This window comes from Natator depressus, chromosome 1 (genome assembly GCF_965152275.1).
Source record: "Natator depressus isolate rNatDep1 chromosome 1, rNatDep2.hap1, whole genome shotgun sequence".
NCBI lineage: Eukaryota > Metazoa > Chordata > Testudines > Cheloniidae > Natator > Natator depressus.
Genome location: NC_134234.1, coordinates 131,805,624 through 131,827,636, shown reverse-complemented (window position 1 = coordinate 131,827,636; position 22,013 = coordinate 131,805,624). Strand labels below are relative to the sequence as shown.

At 40.3% G+C, this 22,013-nt stretch overlaps 1 protein-coding gene across 3 annotated transcripts in view; it reads left to right on the top strand.

Moving 5' to 3' along the window:
* Positions 1-22,013, top strand: part of ARHGAP6 (Rho GTPase activating protein 6) — a 510,558-nt gene that overhangs the window by 386,837 nt on the left and 101,708 nt on the right. For 2 of the 3 annotated variants that reach the window (XM_074966643.1, XM_074966655.1), the window contains exon 2: positions 14,900-15,059. In XM_074966643.1, coding sequence (XP_074822744.1) covers positions 14,900-15,059 — 160 coding nt within the window. Of the gene's footprint in view, positions 1-150; positions 391-14,899; positions 15,060-22,013 lie in introns of those variants that run through there. The other variant, XM_074966664.1, reaches the window with a different exon arrangement.

Here is a 22,013-nt window from a genome sequence, read left to right as displayed (position 1 = left end):
AAACAATCCCATTGAAATAAGAAGCAGGGAATCCAGTTGCAATTTGTCTGCTTCTCTCCCTATGTCACTCACTCTCACACACACGCTCACTTCATGACATAACTCCCTGAACTTACTGAGCTTACTTTGAAGCAGTCAAATGAAAAGATTGTTTTATTTTATTTTATTTTATTTTTGGTTTCTTAAGATTAATGATAGTAGAAGTCTCTGGAACAAAAGGTATTGTGGGAGTCATAGTTGCTCCAGCTGGACTATTTCTCAGACCCTTGATACATAGTTTCAGGAAAACTGCATTATTTTTTACAAAAATTCTAAATCGAGTTCTTGTTCCAAGTGTGGTTTGATCAAATTAGAAAAGACACCGGAGAGGCAGCAGAATTTAGTTAATGGGTAAGCAAACAAAATCTGTATATATGTAGTGTGCTAGAGATAACTGTAATGGAGTGTGTGCAATGACTCTAACTTAACTGCATTTTAATTTTTATTTGCTGTAGCTAAATTTTAAGAAAACGAACACTTCTTGCTTAGTAAGAAAAAAAATGGCACTTAGTTTGTGCCTACCACTTAGCAGGCTCTAAATGTATTCCCTCAACAAACTAAAGGCTCTCAAAGACCTTTTATTTTTCATGATAGTTTCATGATCTTGCATGTTTTCATAGCTAGCCTGAGAGGAGCAAAATCCATGTAATGATCAGTGGCGTACGTTTCGGTTGATTTTGTTTAAATGGCTTAATCAGATGTTGAGTTGCTTTGAAATCTGTGTAAGTTCATTGTTTTTCTAGTGTGCGTGAAGGCTGTGTAACCCCAAAATATACAATTATTAATGCATAGATTCAGTTGTGCAAAACATTATATCCTGTAAGCCTTGTGTTTTATAGACTAGCTAAACTGCCTTCACGTCTCTCTAAATTCCAGTTAGTTGCAATGATTTGTAGTGTAGAATAAGAGCTGTTCATCTGTTGGCTCAGTCCTGGAGGAGCTTGTAACTCTAGCAATTGTTTCTGTTTTTCATAACATTGGGAACTTATGGGCTAGTTTTCCCTCTTCCTGTCCAAAATAAATGAGCGGCTTAAAGCAAAGAATGAAATTGCAGCCGAGTTAGCAGGCACACAGTCTCAGTTTGGGGTACCTGAGATTAGAGGGTAATTTATAAAAGATTCCTCTCTTGATACTTCCTGCTGATGTATAATGTTTTAAATGTTATTTATTTTTAATTTTTCCATATTGTTTTTATGGAACTATAACCTATTTACTGAAAAGAAAATCAAGGAACACTATATCGGCTTTGGTGTCAGAGCAAATATTTGTATAGTGAGCCATCAATCTAGTTTTAGCATCATATGTCCATAACTGCAAATAAGCAGATACAATTTTGTAAACATGTTTTCACCAAGTAGCGTGGAAGTGGTGACCTTTCATATGTGCTGCATGATCCCCAAATGCAGGAGAAATCAGCCCAAAGGGAGCCAGCACTAATTCAATGCATAAACAAGGGCAAACTGATAAATGGGAGCACTTGTGAGTGCCCATCAGCCTTCACTCTATCTTGCATACATTTGAGCTAATGGCCACTGTTATGATTTTCAATTTAAGTTCTGCTCTGAGAGTGAACTGTGCAGGGTTTTTTTGAGCAGCGGAATCATTAAAGCAGCTGCTTGTTGTGGTTGGGAATTGGAATACAGAAGATATCACAGTGCCAAATATTGGAATACATTGGGTCCTTGTCAAAAGTTGCAACTGACTACTCAGAGTGTTACAATTCTGAGTTGTTATCCAGGAGCCTCCTACTTTATAAATCAATGAGCAGGACAGGGCAGGTGGGGGGATGTGAGAAAGAGAGAGAACGCATGAGCAGCATAGGTGTGAGGACAGTCAGTGAAACAAAGATGAATGGGTGGAGCAGTATGTAGCACATGAGTTGAAAAATTTTTCATAAGAGGTATTTATTTATTTTTCAATATATGAAGTATGCCTGTTACCAGTTCTAGGTGTCTGTGCTGTACATCTGTTGTAAAATAATGGCAACATGAGTGAATAACAACACAAACTCAAATGACTCAAAGAAAACTCCCCTTACCATAAAAACCTCCCACAAAATTCAGCACCCCCACTCCCACAATTCAGAGACAAAGCCTGATGCAATAGATAGACCTTGCAACGGGGCTGAAGGTCAGCAAAACTTAAAATCTTTCAGAGAGGAATTGCGGAGTTCAGTTGCAGCTGGAAACAAAACTGGAAACTAGTCAACTGCGGAGCAACTGATATAATATGCTGCTTGTGAGAAGTAGTGTAAGTGAGTAGCCATGTACTGTGCAAGCTGAAGTTTCCAGTTACCCTGAAAAATGGCCACGCTTACAGGGCATTGCAGAAATCCAGCCTCAATGGAATGGATAACCTGTAATGTTGGGGTATAGTAAATTGATGAAACTTTTTCCCATCCAAAAATGCTCTTTTGTTGAAACCAATGTGTTTTGTGAAACATGCGGGTTTCAGCCAAACATGTTGTCAGGAAGGCGTCTCAGGTTGCAGATGAGAATGCAAGAGACACCAGAATAGCCTGGTTGCTAGGGCACTCACCTGAGAGGTGGGAGGTTCAAGTCTCTATTCTTCCTGAATCATAGCAGGAACCTGGGTTCCCCACATCCCAGGCAAGTGCCTGAACTACCGAGCTCTTGGGGTGGGTCTCTTGCACTTGTGCTTTTTTGTGAAAAATTTCAGAAGGTCTCATTTTTGTTGTGCCTTAGAAGAAAAACAAATTTTGGAATTCGTTTTTTTCCACCCCCCATGAAACAGAATTGTTGTTTTCCAGCCAGCCATAACATATAGATTAACACTATAGCTTTTTAATTTGACCAACAAATTAATTTTTATTTTAAGTCCAAAGGTCTTTTCTTTTGGTAATGGCAGATTTTACATAAAGTATTGTTTTGAATCAGGGGAGCTGTCACTGATGCACTACAAAGAGTGGTTTACATTGAATTACAGGCTTCAAAGGCTGCTAAAAAGTTGAGTGATCCAACATTTTATTGTAATGGATCAGGTAAGAGAAAAAGTGGACGTGAATAGTGTAGATATAATCATTTTTAATGCAACTGAGTTATAGCAGGGATTAAACTGGCAAATGCAGATTGTTTTCATTTATAAATTTATTCTGCTAAATAGAGATGCATGAACAGTGCACAGATATCCCTGTATATAAGTACACACACATTGCTAACTCATCCAATCTTATTGTGAGTCTTGTGATATTTGATGTTTTTCTTATAAAGGCCAAACAGTTGGAGTCATGAGATTACATGAGAATCTCAGCTTTCATTTTTTTTTTTTTTAAATTAAGTTTCTAATCCAGGTGATTGCAGATAAAAGCTTGAAAACAAGAACCCTTAGGCTCAAAAGCCTAAAAGTAAATAAAGAACTCGAAATGTACTAATTTTAAAATCTTATTACTTTTAAAACTTGATTTTGGCAATATTGTGCACACACATGATAAAAGCAGGTTAGCTAGGTCCTGTTTGTATGGGTTGCCAATTCTTTCCCACTGAATATAATAGTATTGGAGATCATACTTAACCTTCTTGCTCCAAGAAAAGGATCTTGGAGTCATTGTGGATAGTTCTCTGAAAACATCCACTCAATGTGCAGTGGCAGTCAAAAAAGTGAACAGAATGCTGGGAATAATTAAGAAAGGGATAGATAATAGGACAGAAAATATCAATATATTGCCTCTGTATAAATCCATGGTACTCCCACTTCTTGAATACTATGTGCAGATATGGTCGCCCCATCTTGAAAAGGATATATTGGAATTGGAAAAGATTCAGAAAAGGGCAACAAAAATTATTAGGGGTATGGAACAGCTTCAGTATGAGGAGAGATTAATAAGACTGGGACTTTTCAGCTTGGAAAAGAGATGGCTAAGGGGAGATATGATTGAGGTCTATAAAATCATGACTGGTGTAGAGAAAGTAGATAAGGAAGTGTTGTTTACTACTTCTCATAACACAAGAACTAGGGGTCACCAAATGAAATTAATAGGCAGCAGGTTTAAAACAAATAAAAGGAAGTATTTCTTCACAGAATGCACAGTCAAGCTATGGAACTCATTGCCAGAGGATGTTGTGAAGGCCAAGACCATAACAGGGTTCAAAAAAGTACTGGATAAATTCCTGGAGGATAGGTCCATCAATGGCTATTAGCCAGGACGACCTGGAATGGTGTCCCTAGCCTCTGTTTGCCAGAACCTGGGAATGAGCGACAGGGGATGGATCACTTGATGATTACTTGTTCTGTTCATTCCCTTTGGATGATGAATGGAATGAACAGAACAAGTAATTTGGGGCACCTGGCACTGGCCACTGGTGGAAGACAGGATACTGAGCTAGATGGACCCAGTAGGGCTGTTCTTATGGTGAGCCAGGACCCACAGAGGTTGAAGAGTTCACATTACTAACATTTTAAAAGGAAACATCACCACTTTTACATTTAATAAAGAACTATTACCCAATTATATATAGACAAAAGAGTGCCATTAAAAATTCAACATTTGCCAACACCGACTAAACAGAGGGGATCTAAGGCCATGTCTAAACTAGTGAGCGTACAGCGCGCAGCTGTATTGCTGTAAGATTGTTTATGTAGCTGCTCTGTGCCAATGGGAGAGAACTCAACCACCTCCGTGAGCAGCAGTAGCTATGTCAGTGGGAGAAACTCTCCCACTGATATAGTGCTGTCTACACTGGCGCTTCTGTCGATGTAACTTATGTCACTTAGGGGGGGTGTTTTTTCATAGCCCTGAGTGCCGTGGTAATGTAGACTAGCCCTAAGACACTACAGCTGTTTTCCTGTTTTAAAGATAAAGACATAACAATGGTATCTCAGATACCCCTGTTTGGAGATGATAGGTAAATACTGACTTTCATAATGGTGACCACTCTCTCTTGTTCTGAAAGTAAAGCATGTGCTTAAGTTGTATAGGACCAGATTCAAGCATAAGAAAATTGACATCAGATAATGTATCAGCTTTGATGTATTGAAAAACATCAATTCCGTTGTTACAAGAGCGACTCAGATAATAATGATGAATAACCATTCATAACAGGGGGCTGTCCTATGGACAGATGAATTCTTCCATCTACTGCAATGGGCTTTCTTGGCTGAGCCAGATTCGTTGAATTTGACTCATTGTTTTGAAATTTATTATTACAAACAAATATTAGCTCAAACAAGAGGGTCACAAATATTTGGACAGTTCAGATGGGGTCTTCAGAAGCCTTGAATGATCTTTATGCTAAGTAGTAGATACAGGTTGAATCTATTTTACATGATAAACAGTTTTGTCTGGAAATAGAAGGACCATATTGGAAGACTTCTCCATTATGCATTTAGCCCATAATTGCCCTCTGTGATAAAAATGCTCTTACTTATAAACTTGAAGAAACAATTCGGGGCAGTCTGATGACTTCGGGAAATCATTGACAAAGGTGGTGGCAAATCACTTTCCCCACTGGGCTACTAATACTAACCTCTGGGAGTATGCTCCCAAATCCCTTCTTTATCCTTATACTAATGTTAGTAGGACACTTTTTTCCTGATGACTGAAAGCCAACAACTATGATATTTATCTTCCCTGGGGCTGGGTCATATCGTCTTACTTAGTGATGTATTTCTGGTGTGGGTGTGAATTCATTCTCCTCTGTGGGTGATGTCAGCATTCCAGTATTCTACACATGTTGTCTTGGTATGCAGAACTTAGCAACGTGTATCCTGTGTTCATCTGATTCCAGTTGGCAGTTCAGAGCATTTAGCAAGAGAGGAAGATAACTCTGTGTGTGTGTGTGTGTGTGTGTGTGTGTGTGTGTATTTTAAAATTGTCACATTCAAACTAATTACTGTTTGAAAACTATTGACAACTAAAATAATAGTTTGTAAAGTGTGATTTTTTGCCAAATCTAATAGATTTCCCTAGCTGAATGTACAGAATATTAGTCTGTGTATTGTGTTTAGGTAAAGTATTTATGTAGCTCTATAGGGTGAGATAAATCAATATCAACACAGAACTTCAAAATGTAATAATGTCTTAAGAATGGTATTGATTGCAAAGACTCTGATCATAATGGGAGACTCTGTACTAGGATGTTTATAACACAATGTTAAATTTTGTGGGTGAAACACTGTCTCCATTGAAATCTATAGGATTTTTGCTATTGACTTCAACGGGGTCAGGATTTCACCCTGTGTTTTGAAGTCATTAGTAAAGTCAGACTTTCATATTGAATAATAATTAAGCGTCCCAGTGCTTAGTGTACTGGTTTTCAGACTTTTTACCAAGTCTGTTTCTGGGCTATGTAGTAGCCCTTAGTTTCCCACATTTTATTATTATAGTGCAGTCTCAGCATTCAGAAGGGTTTCCGTCATTCCTTGATCTCCCGCTATGCTGGGGCCAGTTTGGCACCCTGCGCAATTGAGAGCAGCCTCAGTGCTCTAAGGTGCACCAGCTTGTAACAGCTCCCAGGGGATACCAAGAGTTCTGAGCATTCCTCCTTGACCCCTATGCAGGGGGAAGCTAAGAGAGAGTGATATAAAAAAAGAACACCACCTTTACACCACCCAGTCATTCCTGCACACTTGGAGAATCCCAAAGGAAAAATTGCGATAGCTTTGAGTACCTAGTGGGACAGAGGATTTGGTCCTTAATGTTCATTTTGTGCTATAATGGATATTTAGTGATATTTACTCCTCCCTTTTCTTAATTCTTCATTCACTTCCTATGTTACATCTAGTATTCTCTATATTGATTTTATGTGATAGGACTAAAGTTGTACTGGAATTAATAGTTTTTTTTAACGTATTTTTATTGGTCCATACAAATGGCAACAACTGGAAAGTGAGGAAAAGAGGGATTAGATGTTCAGGCGTGAAAGCTGATTTGGAGCGATATAAACTGTCAAAATCTAAAGTTCCTATGGTTGAGAGAGGCCTGGAAACAATTTTAGAAGGATTTGAAATAAATTACCAATGTAAGTGAAAGTTTACAAAGTTGTATACTTAGTTTCCCAAGCTTATAGAAGTAATTAAGCAAAGAAAGTTAAAACTATGTAACACTATGTCTACTAGCATGTGCCATGTTTTCCACAGTATAATTTTTATAATGTGAAAAAATATTTAATTCTTTTACAGTGAATACACTTCTAAACACTACTACATTTGGCTAAGCATTGCTAGTTCAGGAGAAAAACCAAACCAGCATAATGGCTTTTGATCTTAAGTATCTCAAGTGGACTTGAACAAATGACTAATTAAAAGTACAGCTAATAGTAACAGTCTTTGTTGTATCGCCTGTAGCATAAACATGGCAGGGAGTAAAGCCATTCCCTATTACAAATAATGCTGTAGTATAAAATCATCATTCCAATCTTATATCAAAATTATTATTTACAGTTTCTAATATGACTAGGGGCCATATCCTGCACTCTGTGCACACCTCAAATTCCTGGTGGTTGCACCTGCTACATGTTTTAAACTCTCAATCCGTCGCTGTAGGTAATTAGTAACCTAAATCCTGATCCTGGATCCCTTGAAGAATTTGTCAGTGAGAGTGAACAGGATCACTAGAGTCCTGCAAATCTGCAGCTATCCACTTTATATCTGCAGAGATCCGCATCCGCGGATGCAGCTATCCGCAGACCAGGTTTGCGGATCGTGGATAGATGTGGATCTAAATTTTATATCTAGAGCCTTGCAAATCTGTGGATATTCACTTCACATCCACGGACCATGTTTGCAGATCTGCTGCAGATACAAATTTTTCATCCACACAGGGTTCTAAGGATCAGGACTTAGGTTATTGATTGCCTACATTGACTTGTGGGGACAGGGCCGGGGTTGTGGAGGAGAGGTTAAAAGATGTAGGATAAAATTTTCAGTAGTAATGTAGGCACTCAAGTCTCCTAAGTCCCATCGATTTTTCAGTTAAGTGCTTTCAGAAATTTTACCCATAATAGAAATTTGTTCAAAACATCTTTGCAAAATGGAAACTGGTTTCCTATTAAAAGGCTATGCTCGAGGTTGGGATAATATTTATAATGAACTTGGGAAGGATGGCAGATTTTCAAAAGCAGAAAGTGGAGTTAGGCACGTCTTCCTTATGCTAAGTAAGTCATCTACTCTGGTTTTTTTATTGATTTATCTGACAAATTGCTCATTTATGAGGAGAAAATGGGTTGAATGTTGGTTGAAGGGCCAAAATGGAAAATATAATTGAAGCTGGAGACTGGTAGGAGATGTGGGAGATGGAGGTGATTAATGAGTGGAGGATTTCGAGGTGGGGTTTCAGTGTGCTTAAGATTTAAAAAAATCAACAGAAAAACTTTACAACTAACAAGATATGTCCTATCATCACCCTGATCACTTTCCTTCTATGTTGTATTCTTTGCCTTTTAAGCTTGTCCTCTTCTGTATTTAGAAAATGTCTAGTACACTTCGGGTAATACTACAATTGGGCTTGTCTATGCAAGGAAAAAGTCCTCAGTACCTAGTGTGCACTAGCTACTTCACATAATTCCTAAGGGCATGTCTACACTTGCCATTTAAAGCGGAAAAAGTCCCTTTTTTGCGCAGAAATCATGGGAGTGTCTACACTTGCCAATGACTTTTTGCAGTGAAACTGAGAAGTTTCACCACAAAAAGAAAACCACCTCCATGAGAGGCGTACAGCTCTTACTGGTGATACTTTTGCGGTGATGTGCAAGTAAAGACATATTCTTCCTGTTTATAGAGCTTTTAGCCTCCTGAGGATATCCCACAATGCCTAGGTGACCACTCTGGCCAGCAGCTCTGCTGCTCTGATGCCAGGTAAACAGACATCCACCCCTCCTGCCGTAAAGCCCCGGGAACTTTGAAACTCCCCTTCCTGTTTTCTTGGCAAGTGCTCACTTATCTGAGCAGGTGAGAGTGGCTGCTTCATGGAGCAAACAATCCCCTGCTTGGAGCATTGCTGAGCTACTGGAGCTGAGCAGCGTTTGGGGAGAGTAGGCTGTGCAGGGACCCAGGATGCCCCGCGATCACCCCCCGCCCCTTCCCACACGACCCATAGTCAAAATGGAGAGAGCTACATGTGGGATAGGTGCCCTAGAGCACTGCTTTCATCCGCGATGTAAGTGCTGCTAATGTAAACGCTCTCTGATGCCTGAGGAGTTAAATGAGTACAAAACCAACGCTTTACTTTCACTGGTTCCCTACCACCGGTGAAACTTACAGCGCAAAAACTCTGCAACTCTGTTCACATACCCTAAGAGTGCCCATTGTATGTATCAGCTTAATGCACCTTGGAAATGTGCTAAGCGAAACCATCTGAGGGCACTGTCAGTGTTCAGAAGAGTGTTCACTTGGGGCATTAGTATGGAGTAGCTAGTGTGCTTTAAATTCACACCGTAGCTTACTATGCACTAACATCTCCATGTAGACAAACACTTTATAACAAATTAAGTAAAGTGTGCATGTGTGCATGCATATACGTGTGTAAGGTATACATATTCAACAGCGAGTAACTGAGCTAAGTGCTTGGAAGATGCTCAGGGTAAGGGGAGAGGTATCGTCCACCGTAGCTGGCTGTGGTGCCTCTCCAAGGAGGCACTTCACCCAATTGGTAGAGTAGACCTTGGATCACTTCAAGTGTGCCCTCCCCATATGGATGGGAGTAAAATAGGTCGATATGTGCAGTCTGGTCTGTCCATTGCCTCTCCCCTCCATGGCCCTTATCTGCAGCACAGGAGGTACTTCCAGAGCTGTGCCTTGCACAGTGTGAATCCCAAGAATCTTATTCCCCTCCTTGCACAGCAGACCTGCTCTTGTTCCCCTGCCAAGATCTGTCTCTGCTGAGGCAGAAGTTGGTCCTAGGAGACCATTACATTTGATAGACTTGTAGGAAGTCTGAGAAGACAGTGGTCAATACTTCTCATTATTATTAGTAGAGCCCTGCATGGATACAAAATGTATACCTGTGGATGCGGATATCCATGGATATAAAGCGGATATCTGTGGAGTTGCAGGGATCTACCAGGAACTGCACTGGCGAAAGCAATGGCATGTCAGGCCGCTGCTCACAGGAGCCAGTGCCCAGCTCAGGCAGCTCCTCTGGCGTGTCTGTACCACCCCCAGCCCTACCAACTGGGGTGGGCACCAAGCTCACCGGCAGCTGTCCCTGGTCGCACTAGTGTGTTCAAGCAGCTCACATAGTACCGGACAGGAGTCCCTTTCGTGCAGCGATCTGCGTCTCCTGTTCAGGAATGTGCGAACCTCTGGCACACATTAGTGCAAGAAGCAGTAAAAAATTATCTATCTTGATTTAGTAAGGATTTTGACACAATCCCACGTGACATTCTCTAAGCAAAATAGGGAAATGTAGTGTAAATGAAATTAGTATAAGGTGGGTGCATAACTGGTAGAAAAATCATAATCAGAGCAGTTATTAATGGCTCGCTGTCAAACTGAGAAGACGTATCTAGTGCTGTCCTGCAAGGGTCAGTCCTGGGCCTGGTACTAGTCAATACTTTCATTAATGACTTGGATAATGGAGTGGACAGTATGGTTATAAAATTTGTGGATGACACCTATCTGGGAGGGGTTGCAAGCACTTTGGAGACCAGGATTAGAATTTAAAACAACCTTGACAAATTGGAGAATTGGTCTGAATTCAATAAGATGAAATTCAGTAAAAACAGGTGGAAAGTACTTCACTTAAGAAGGAGAAATCAAAGGCACAACTACAAAATGGGGATTAACTGGCTAGGTGCTAATACTGCTGAATCACAAATTGAATGTGAGTCAATACGATGCAGTTGCAAAAAAGTTTAATCTCATTTTGGGCTGTATTAGCAAGAGTGATGTATATAAGATATGGAGGTAATTGTCCCGCTCTTGGTTGGCACTGGTGACACCTCAGCTGGAGTACTGTGTCCAAATCTGGGCACTACACTACACACACAAATTGGAGAGGTCCAGTGGAAAGAAACAAAAATGATAAAAGGTTTAGAAGACCTGACCTAAGAGGAAAGGATAAAAAACTGTTTAGACTTGAGAAACGAAGAACGAGGGGGACCTCATAAGTCTTCTTATATATTAAGAGCTGTTATAAAGAGGACAGTGATCAGTTGTTCTCCATGTTCACTGAAGTTAAGGACAAGAAGCAATAGACATAATCTGCAGAAGGGAGATTTAGGTTAGATATTAGTAAAATCTTAAGGGTATTTACGCTTTGGAATAAGCTTCCAAGGGAGATTGTGGAATCTCCATCCTGACAGCTGTGGTCTAGGTGTACTTGGTTCTGCCTCAGCGCAGGGGGTCAGACTTGATGACTTGTTAAGGTCCCTTCCAGCTCTACATTTCCGTAATTCTGTGGTATATAATCTGTATACGTGCAGTGTAATTTATGTGAATATATTACAAGGTGTGTATTTAGCATATGGTTGAGCTTGTGGTTTCCCCTGTATCCAGGTTGCCTAACACTTTCCATTATAAAAGATTATTGTAAAGAAGTGCTTTTTGATAAGCTCTGACATATTATGTAATTTTTATGCACCATGAATGCACATTGAATGCAAAGCAGATAAACTTTATAAGTACCAGCATGCTGTGTGTATGTGTGTAATAGGTGGTGTTTGGTAGCACCGTCTGTTATTGAGGTTGCTCAACACTTCCTATTATAAGACCCTATTTTTAGTTGCTTATAACTTCACTTTAATCTCTGTCTAAGATGCCCATCTGTAAAATGCGAGTAATAGTATTCCATCACCTCACAGGGATGTTATGGAGATACATTAATTAATGTTGTGAACAACTCAAAAGCTATAGTTTTGAGCATTCTAGAAAAGCTGGTGAGGAAATAAATGATTCTGTCTTCAAAACAGAGTTTGCAGTGTGCAGTAAATAAGGCATTGGACCTCACATTGAACAAGGGGGAGAAAATCAAATAATGAACAGCTGCGCATTCAGTGAGCACTGTCTATCTTGTGCACTGAATGAGTCAGGGGTCCTAAGGAAATGAGAGTTTGTGATGAAAAAAAAGTCTCATAATGCATACAGACAAGGGGGATGAAATATGGTTGCACGGGCTACTTTAATTCTGGCATTTCCTAACTTCTGGGTGCTTGACTCTGCAACCGTAATGTTCTTTTCATGTAGTTTTCTGTATGTAATATATATGTGTATCTCACTAACACAGTGCAGAAAGTATACCGTATACTTTACTGTATATTTTACATAAGGGACTTGATCCAATGTCTACTGAATTCACGGAGGATCCTTTAGGTCTTTTACATGTCAAGTCTCACTCATTAGCATGCTATCTCACTCTCACACACATTCCTAAGCTTATCTCACTCACTTTGAGTAAATATATAAAGATTTAAACTATTTTTACTCAGGCACTGCTAGAGACAACAATACATCCGGGACCTCAGGCATGAGTCATGGATTAAAAACCTGGACTATTGGGTGTCGCCAAGGACCAAAGATGAGAGTCGCTCTCTTAAGCAATGACCTAACACACGACCTGGAAAGTCTTACTCTTTGGCCTTGAATCTCACTATTGGTCTGTGAATCTCACTTTTAAGGACAGCCAAGTGGATGAATCCTAGGTGACTCATTAACAAATGAAGGAGAAGAAAGGATGGTGATGCTTACGTTCATGTTAAAAATGGGCAAAATATCTTATGATGAGAATAAAATTGTGTAATGACAGATCTATTTTCAGCGTGTTGTGACAAGATATGGTTGCGTAGTATCTTTTGTTTTACATGTTAGCTGGTGTAGCTCCTTTGTCTCCAATTTGATGTACTTCAAATTATGCCTGCTAAGATTTAGAGACTATAAAACCAGAAATTACCATTGTGATTATCTAGTCTCAGCTCAAGCAACTGGACCATTATTTTTAATTTGGTCAGAATTTGTTCAAGAACCAAAGGAATTCTTTCTGCCCCAATGCCACAAAAATGTCCACTTAGACTTTGCTTCCATTGTGAAATGTTAGTTTGAATTTCATGGCTAACCCTGAAGCAAATATGTATATTTCACTATTACTGATTGACAGAAAAAATTACTTACTCATCAGAATGAAATATTGACCTACGGAGTAAGATTTTATATTCCTCTCCAAAGCTGGGAGACTGCATAGCTAAATCTGTTGATTAGATTTCCTAACTCAGTGGGTATTTATTGAATATATAGCATCTCATGTTGTGTATTATATTTATTTTAACACAGGTTGATTAGGACTGTTTAGACAAATGTTTAGCAACTTGTCATTCAATTAGGATAAATCTAGGCATGACATACATGAGGAGGAGAGGGGATATGTAGGGAAGAGGTGGGGTTTTGTTGGTACAACCTCTTCAGACCCACATAAAGGGATCAGCACTTATGGAAAATAAACTGTGTACTGTAAAGAGTCCAGTAAAATCTCTGTATGTTAAATTGATTATACAGGAAAAATGGTGTGAAACTGAGTATACAAAAAATGCTGTCAAATGCACAAAGAAACAAAACTTGGGAAGATCAGCCTTTCCCCCTCCAACACCCCTGGTTCTTTAGGAATCCTAATGTTTTTGCAACAATAATAGGTAAATGTTTTCAGGGTAGAAATGATGCGGTGGGTTTTTGTTTTGTTTTGGGTTTTTTATAGGGCTGTTGATTAATTGCAGTTAACTCACACAATTAACTTAAAAAATTAATCACGATTAATCGCAGTTTTAATCACACTGTTAAAATACCAATTTAAATTTATTAAATATTTTGGATGATTTTCTAAATTTTCATATATATTGTATTCTGTGTTGTAATTGAAATCAAAGTGTATATTATTTTTTATATAAATATTTGCACTGTAAAAATGATAAAAAAAACAGTATTTTTCAATTCACCTCATGCAAGTACTGTAGTGCAATCTCTTTATCGTGAAAGTGTAACTTACAAATGTAGATTTTTTTTTTGTTACATAACTGCACTCAAAAACAAAACATGTAAAACTTCAGAGCCTCCTACAAGTCCATCCAGTCCTACTTCTTGTTCAGCCAATCGCTAAGACAAACAAGTTTGTTTCAATTTACTGGAGATAATGCTGCCCTCTTCTAATTTACAATGTCACCAGAAAGTGAGAAGCATATTCCCTGGAAGATGGTTGAAGCATGAAGGGACATATGAATCCTTAGTGCATCTGGCACATAAATACCTTGCCACGCCGCTACAACAGTGCCATGAGAACGCCTGTTCTCACTTTCAGGGGACATTGTCAGCAACAAGTGGGCAGCATGATCTCCTGCAAATGTAAACAACCTTGTTTGTCTGAGTGACTGGCTGAACAAGAAGTAGGAGTGAGTGGACTTGCAGGCTCTAAATTTTACATGGTTTTATTTTTGAATGCAGATTTTTTGGTGCATAATTCTACATTTATAAGTTCAACTTTCATGATAAAGAGATTGCACTACAGTACTTGTATTAGGTGAATTGAAAAATACTATTTCTTTTGGTTTTTTACAGTGCAAATACTTGTAAAAAAAATAACTGTAAAGTGACCACTGTACACTTTGTATTCTGTATTGTAATTTAAATCAATATATTTGAAAACATAGAAAACATCCAAAAATATTTAAATAAATGGTATTCTGTTATTGTTTAACAGTGCGATTAATCACGATTAATTTTTTAAATTGCTTTACAGCCCTAGTTTTTTGCATAGATTAATTGATTCTGTGAAAACAAAGATGACATTTCAAAGATCAGGACTGTCCAAGAAGTGAATTTTTAAGGAAAGGGACCTGTGTTGTTTTGCTTACCAATGAAAGAGAAGGGTATGTTTGTTTAAACTGTGCATATGATGCTTCATGTTTTTCCACTTGATTTCCTGTAGGGTGACTTCACGTGGAACAGCATGTCAGGGCGCAGTGTTCGGCTGAAGTCAGTTCCCGTTCAAAGCCTTTCAGAGTTGGAGCGTGCCCGACTACAGGAAGTGGCCTTTTATCAGTTGCAGCAGGACTGTGACCTAGGTTGTCAGATTACTATTCCCAAAGGTAAGGCTCCATCAATCATTTCTATTTAGAATGGTGAAAGTTTAAACGTCTGTTTGGTAAACCACAAACTACATGTCACAGTAACGTGGGAAGAAAAATATAGTGTGTTGGTCACTGCTTGGCATGATCATATATTACGTTTTTCCTTGATCATCATAAAATTGTTGTAAATTATCAAGATTTTCAAAGTAACTAGTGATTTTGAGTGCCTCAGTTTATGGATATCCAACTGAGAGACCTTAAAAGATCCTGGTTTTCAGAATCATAGGACTGGAACGGACCTTGAGGGGTCATCGAGTCCAGTCCCGTGCACTCATGGCAGGACTAGACCATCTAGAGTCTGACCATCCCTGACAAGTGTTTGTGTAACCTGCTCTTAAAAATCTCCAACGATGGAGATTCCACAATCTCCTTAGGCAATTTATTCCAGTGCTTTACTGCCCTGACAGGAAGTTTTTCCTAATGTCCAACCTAAACCTCCCTTGCTGCATTTCATGCCCATTGCTTCTTGTCCTATCCTCAGAGGTTAAGAAGAACAATTTTTATCCCTCCTCCTTGTAACAACCTTTTATATACTTGAAAACTGTTATGTCCCCTCTCAGTCTTCTCTTTTCCTGACTAAACAAACCCATTTTTTTAATCTTCCCTTATAGATCATGTTTTCTAGATCTTTAATCATTTTTTGTTGGTCTTCTCTGGACTTTCTCCAATTTGTCCACGTCTTTCCTGAAATATGGCACCCAGAACTGGACACAATACTCCAGTTGAGGCCTAATCAGCACAGAGTAGAGTGGAAGAATTACTTCTCGTGTCTCGCTTACAATACTCCTGCTAATACATCCCAGAATTATGTTTTCTTTTTTGCAACCATGTTACACTGTTGACTCATATTTAGCTTGTGGTCCGCTATGACCCCCAGATCCCTTTCTGCAGTACTCCTTCCTAGGCAGTCATTTCCCATATTGTATGTGTGCAGCTGATTGTTCCTTTCTTAGTGGAGTACTTTGCATTTGTCCTTATTGAATTTCATCCTGTTTACTTCAGACCATTTCTCCAGTTTGTCCAGATCATTATAATCCTCTCCTCCAAAGCACTTGCAACCCCTCCCAGCTTGGTATCGTCCGCAGACTTTATAAGTGTACTCTCTATTCCATTATCTAAATCATTGATGAAGATATTGAACAGAACCAGACCCAGAACTGATCCCTGCGAGATCCCACTCATTATGCCCTTCCAGCATGACTGTGAACCACTGATAACTACTCTCTGGGAATAGTGTTCCAATCAGTTATGCACCCACCAGCTCCATCTAGGTTTTATTTTCCTAGTTTGTTTATCAAGTATCAGAGGGGTAGCCGTGTTAGTCTGTATCCACAAAAACAATGAGGAGTCTGGTGGCACCCACCGAGCCCTACTACCCCTTCACCAAGCCCCAGCCAGCTGCATCTGGATCCCCACCTCACTGAGCCCCACTCCCCCAGCAATTAGACTCCCCCAGTAAACCCCCCACACCCAGACCCACCCTGCCGAGCTCTGTCCCCCCACACACAGACCTCCTCTCCCCATGACCTCCAACCACCTTCACCTGGAGCCCCCTGCAAAGTCCCATTACCATTGCATCCAGAACCCGCCCCCCCCCCCCCCCGAAAAAAAACCCTGTCCATCCAGATCCTCCCACTGAGCTGCCCACACCCAGAGTGCCCCACACTGAACCCTCTCAAACCATACCTGGATCCTCCCACACTAAGCCCCTCCACACTTGGATCCTGCTGGGCTGAGCCTGCCTGCCCACACTGGTGCACCTGGCACAGAGGGGCAGGGCCCTTGGATGTTTCTGGGGCAGGCCCGATCCTTGCACTATGTCAGGGTTGGGTGCAGCCCCACCGCTGAATCTGTGACCCTCAGGGAGCTGCAGAGTGATCTCCCACCTCTGTGCATCCAGTGGCCTGTGCTCCCCAGTGCCATGCTGGAGTCTCCACATTTATTTGACAGATAAAATTTGCCGAATTTTAAAATTTTGTGCAGAATTTTAAATTTTTTGGCACAGACTTTTTAATTTTTTGGTGCAGAATGCCCTCAGGGGTAATCCCCATCAGCTCCATCATCCGCTGGCCTGCAGGCTGCAGCACAGGGATGGAGCAAGTGGGCCATGTGGGCAAACACGCAGGTGCTGGTGAGGTGGCGGGAAGCTGGTGGGCGATCGGTGGTTTGGGGGGAGCTGGGCCACCGGGCCTATCAGGGAAGCAGTGCTGCCAAATGCCTCTTGGGCAGTCTGCCTGCCCTGCCGCAGGGCCTCAGAGCCTGGCTGGGAGGGGTGACAGAGCCAGGCTCTGGCTCCCTGCCCTGGGGAGGGGGAGAGGCCTGCTGGGAGGTGCAGACTGGCAGGCTGCACCAACCGCTTTGCCACCATGACAGGGAGCAACACTTCCCCCTACCTCAAGAGTGAGGCCGCATGTACTCCCACCAGCACCCCTCAAGTACCACCTCCCAGTACACACACACACCCTTCCAACGCCCACCAAATGCCCCCTCCCAGTACACACACCTCTCTCCTGCATCCACCAAATACCCTTCCCAGTACATGCACACCCCTCCAGCACCACCCAAATATCTCCTCCAGCACCCCCCTCCCCCAACTGTACTCTCCCCTTCAGCTCTTCCCCTCCTCCCCAACTCTCCCCCCCAGCCGACAGTGTCCTTTATTGGGGAACTTGAAACATAGTAACCCTCAGTTGCATGGCGGGTAATGTGCCTATAATAATTTTATTTGACAAAATCAAAATTAATACTTTTTGGAAACTCAGAACAAATGCAAAGCTTAAACAGTTGTAGGAAAGTGTTTTAATACTAATATTTCCATCTATTTGATGGTTTATATATGTTCTTTCTCAAAGTCTCAGATGTAATTTATTACATCTTTCTTGGAGGTTATTTTTAGGTTATACAGTGGTTTGATTTTATTTTTCGTTTAATGCACTAAAAATATAAGCAGTAGGCCCTGGGTACATTACACAGCATTGTGTAATGTGTTTGTTGAACAGGGGCACTTGCAGGTTGAAAAATGTTTCTCTGGAGTCTGGACCTTGACTGTACCTTGTCTAAGAAATTTGGACTTTGACAAAAAATAATTGACTATGCCTGCAGAAGATCATCTGTATTCAGCAATGCACTTAACACGTGGTAAAAGTTAAACCTGTCCATAAGTGCTTTGGTGAATAGGGATGGGCTTGAACATGTGATTAACTGTTTTCCTAAACTGGGGCCTTACAGATACCTGAGATGTGAGGGGCAGTGAAGGACCTCCATGGTCTGATTGCCACAGTGGGGAGCAATGACCCTCCATGTCCTGTATGCTGAGGGAGAAGGGATGCAATGCGGGGCTGAGGGGGGAGGGGAAGAAAGACAAGCATAAATCACTTTAAAGTGCATGAGTGTGAAAGGTATCTTGAATGGTCGTAAAGTAACCATCATTGGTGCACAGTAATCAACAATTAATGTGAAAAGGAAAATGCAAAAACAAGAAGCAGCCAATGTGGCTTCATGTGACATTGGCCAAATGTGAAGTTAAAAAAACCAAACAAACCTGTTGTGCAAATAGAGAAGAGAGAGGGAGCTAACCAAGAATATACAAAGACCGTTCAGGCTCGCAGACTAAAGAGTACATCAAGACAGCAACATGATTAAATGATAGTCAAGTGGATTAAGGAGAATAAAAAGGACTTTTATAAATATCAGTGGGAATGGAAACACTGGAGTATGTTATGTTATGGTAGATGGTAAATTCCTTGGTGGCAGTGACTGTGTAGTCCTTGCACAAAGGGGCTCCAAACTTAAAGGGGAATCTGGGAGCTAAAGCAATAGAGATAACATGTAATAATTAATGGAGAGAAAGCAAGACAATTAATACATTAAGAAGATGAAATTGATGCTAATTCTAAAAACTATCTATGTATTTATAAAGCACCCATCAGTGTGCAGTCTGAGCACAAATGGCTAAGCTATTGAAATACTTTTTGTAATTGGTCTTTAACAAGATAAGTAAGGAGGAAATATATAGACAATTAGGAACCAATGAAGCTTGCATAAATACAGCTGCTGGAAAATCCTTAGCTGAGAGAATCCTGGAAAAATGGAATACTGTGTGCACACTAGCAAATCTGAATGATGTGCATTCTGAGGCATTATGGAAATTGTTTGTTTAATGTATTGAAACACTCTGAATTTTTTTGTGAAAAGTCATGGAGAATTGGGGAGATTCCTACCAGAGGAATGGAAAAAAATTACGTCACAATGTTCAAAACCGAAGAGAATGTGATTTAGCTGAATTTTAGTCAAACATTTGACAGTCACATAAAAATCACATAAAGAATTCCATTTGGCTTGGATGTGTGCATTGTCACATGGATTGAATGCCAGCTGAAGGCCTGTAAATGAAGGCTTATGCTATATGGCAATATATTGAGTTGGGGGAAGGGTCGAATTGGAGACTAGTAGGTTCAGGCCTTAGGGTTTTTTATTTTTATTTTTATATGCACCACTCAGGGCCAGGCATAAACTTGTCATCTTTGGGTCTGATCCAGTGCCCATTGAAGTCAGTGAGAGTCTTTCCATTGACTTCAATGGCATTGGATCCGGCTTTTTTTGGAGAAATGGTCATGTGCAAATGGCATAGTATCAAAAATATTTTATCTTATACTTTTTTCCTCTATGCCATTGATTCTCCCCTAAACTAAATCTATGACATCACAAATAGGAAGTGTTTTGTTTATAGTCTACAAACAATAGTGTGGTATGAAAAATAGTTGATGTTTTCACAGAATTGTGTGCAGAGTCAGATGAATAAGTCCCTTTCCTGCCCCAAAATTGCTGAATTATATTTCTTATTGGTAATGTGGCTGCATGCCATAATCACATAGACAACATAACAGCACAGTAAACAGCTTGCTGCAATTAGGCAAATAGTGTTATTACCATGATGACAATCCACCTGATTGTAGTCAGTTTTGAAATTTCATGTTACAAAATGAAAGAGGCATCCTGGGAGACAAAAAACCACCCTCTCTCTGTGTGTATGTGCTGCAAAATAAAAACCGTGTATCATACTTTTCATCACATACAGTGTTCCCTCCAGTATTCTGGAGATGAACTAATACAACTATTGGCTTGTGGTTTGAAAAATCAACCGTGGCATACAAATAGGGCCTTGAATTCCACGATTCTGCCAGGCAGAGCATAGAGCAAGGGGCTTCACAGTAGAAACAAAGCAGTGATCACTAGAGCCAGTTCAAGTAGTTCTGGACAGTCCTGTTACCATCTTCCTTTACCATTATTTAAAGGAATATGGACAGAACGCATCTCTTTTTGCTCCTCTAGTCTCTTTCAACACCACTTTTTGAGTTGCACAAAGGAAGTATCATCTATGGTACCTACTGCTACAGCACCACCAAAAGTCCTGAGACTGCTTTTGTAAGGTGTTTCACTTTCTGATTAAAATATTAGCACTATACAATATCTATAAAGCTCATGGTAAATGAATTAAGAACTTGCTAACTGACAGATCTCAAAAAGTTGTTATTGGGGGGACTCATAGTTGATTCTAGTGAGTGTTTCTAGTGGGGTTCTGCAGGGATCAATAGTCAGTATTTTTATCAAGTAAATCAGTATCTATCTGGAAGTAAATATAAAATCACTGTTGCTTTGTGAATGACATAAAGATTGAAGGAGATATAGAGTGATCTGGATCTCTTGATAATCTGGGTCTTTTCAAATAAAATACGTTTGAATATAGCCAGTTGCAATGTTATGCATCTTGGAACAAGGAACACAGCCATACCTACAGAATGGGGGACCGTATCCTGGAAAGTTGCAACTCTGAAAAGGCAATTCAACATGTCAGAGCAATTCAACATGAGCTCCCAGTGCGATGCTGTAGCAAAAAAAGCTAATGCGATCCTTGGATGTATAAACAGGGGAGTAGTGAGTAGGAGTCGGGAGGTGATTTTACCTCTCTATACAGCATTGGTGACCCCAATACTGCATACTGTTCTATTGTCCTTTAAAAACGATATTGAAAAAATGAAGGTGTAAGAGAGAGCCACGACAATTATTCAGGGGCTGGAGAAAATGTCTTCCTGTGAAAGACTTAGAGAGCTCAGTCTGTTTAGCTTATATAAAGGAAGACTGAGAGGTGACTCCATTGAGGGGAGATAATACCAGGTACTATAAAGCACTCTTGAAATCTAGCAGGGAAAACAAGAACCAATGGCAGGAAGCAGAAGCCAGATAAATTCAAAATTAGAAATAAGGCATACATTTTTAACAGTAACAGTATGGTGATTAATCATCATGATGATTAATGGTAACCACCATCCATTAATCATCCATTAATCATGGTAATTAATCATCATCAAACTATCAAGGGAAGTGGTAGATTCTGGATCTTTTGATGTCAACTGGATGCCTTTCTGGAAGATATTCTTTAGTCAAACACAGCTAATTGATCTCAGTACATGAGTGTCTTGGTAAAATTTAATGTCCTGTGTTAACCAGGTGGTCAGACTACACAATTTAATGGTCTTGTCTTATTTAAATTCTGTGAATCTAGGAGTCTTGATGGCAGCCAGGACTGACTTCTTCCAATCATTGTCTTCAAATTACTGTGCAAACTAGATGGATCTGGAGGTTCTTGCCCATGAGGGGTTGGATGGAGTGCCAGAGGGAGGAAATAGAGGTTGTGTCCACAATTGAGTGCAGAGGAAGTTAGGGTAATAGCAAAGGGAACTTTCCATTTGAAGAGCAGAGAGGAATTTGCAGCTGCTCAAGGGAGTGCTGCAAAGAGGGATGACACATCCAGATCTCCCCGGGGACAGCTTAAGCGACTATCAGCATAGATCTCTTCAGCAGCATGAAACGGCTTGCACTCCTCCACGCCACACAGCACTGGAACATGATCAA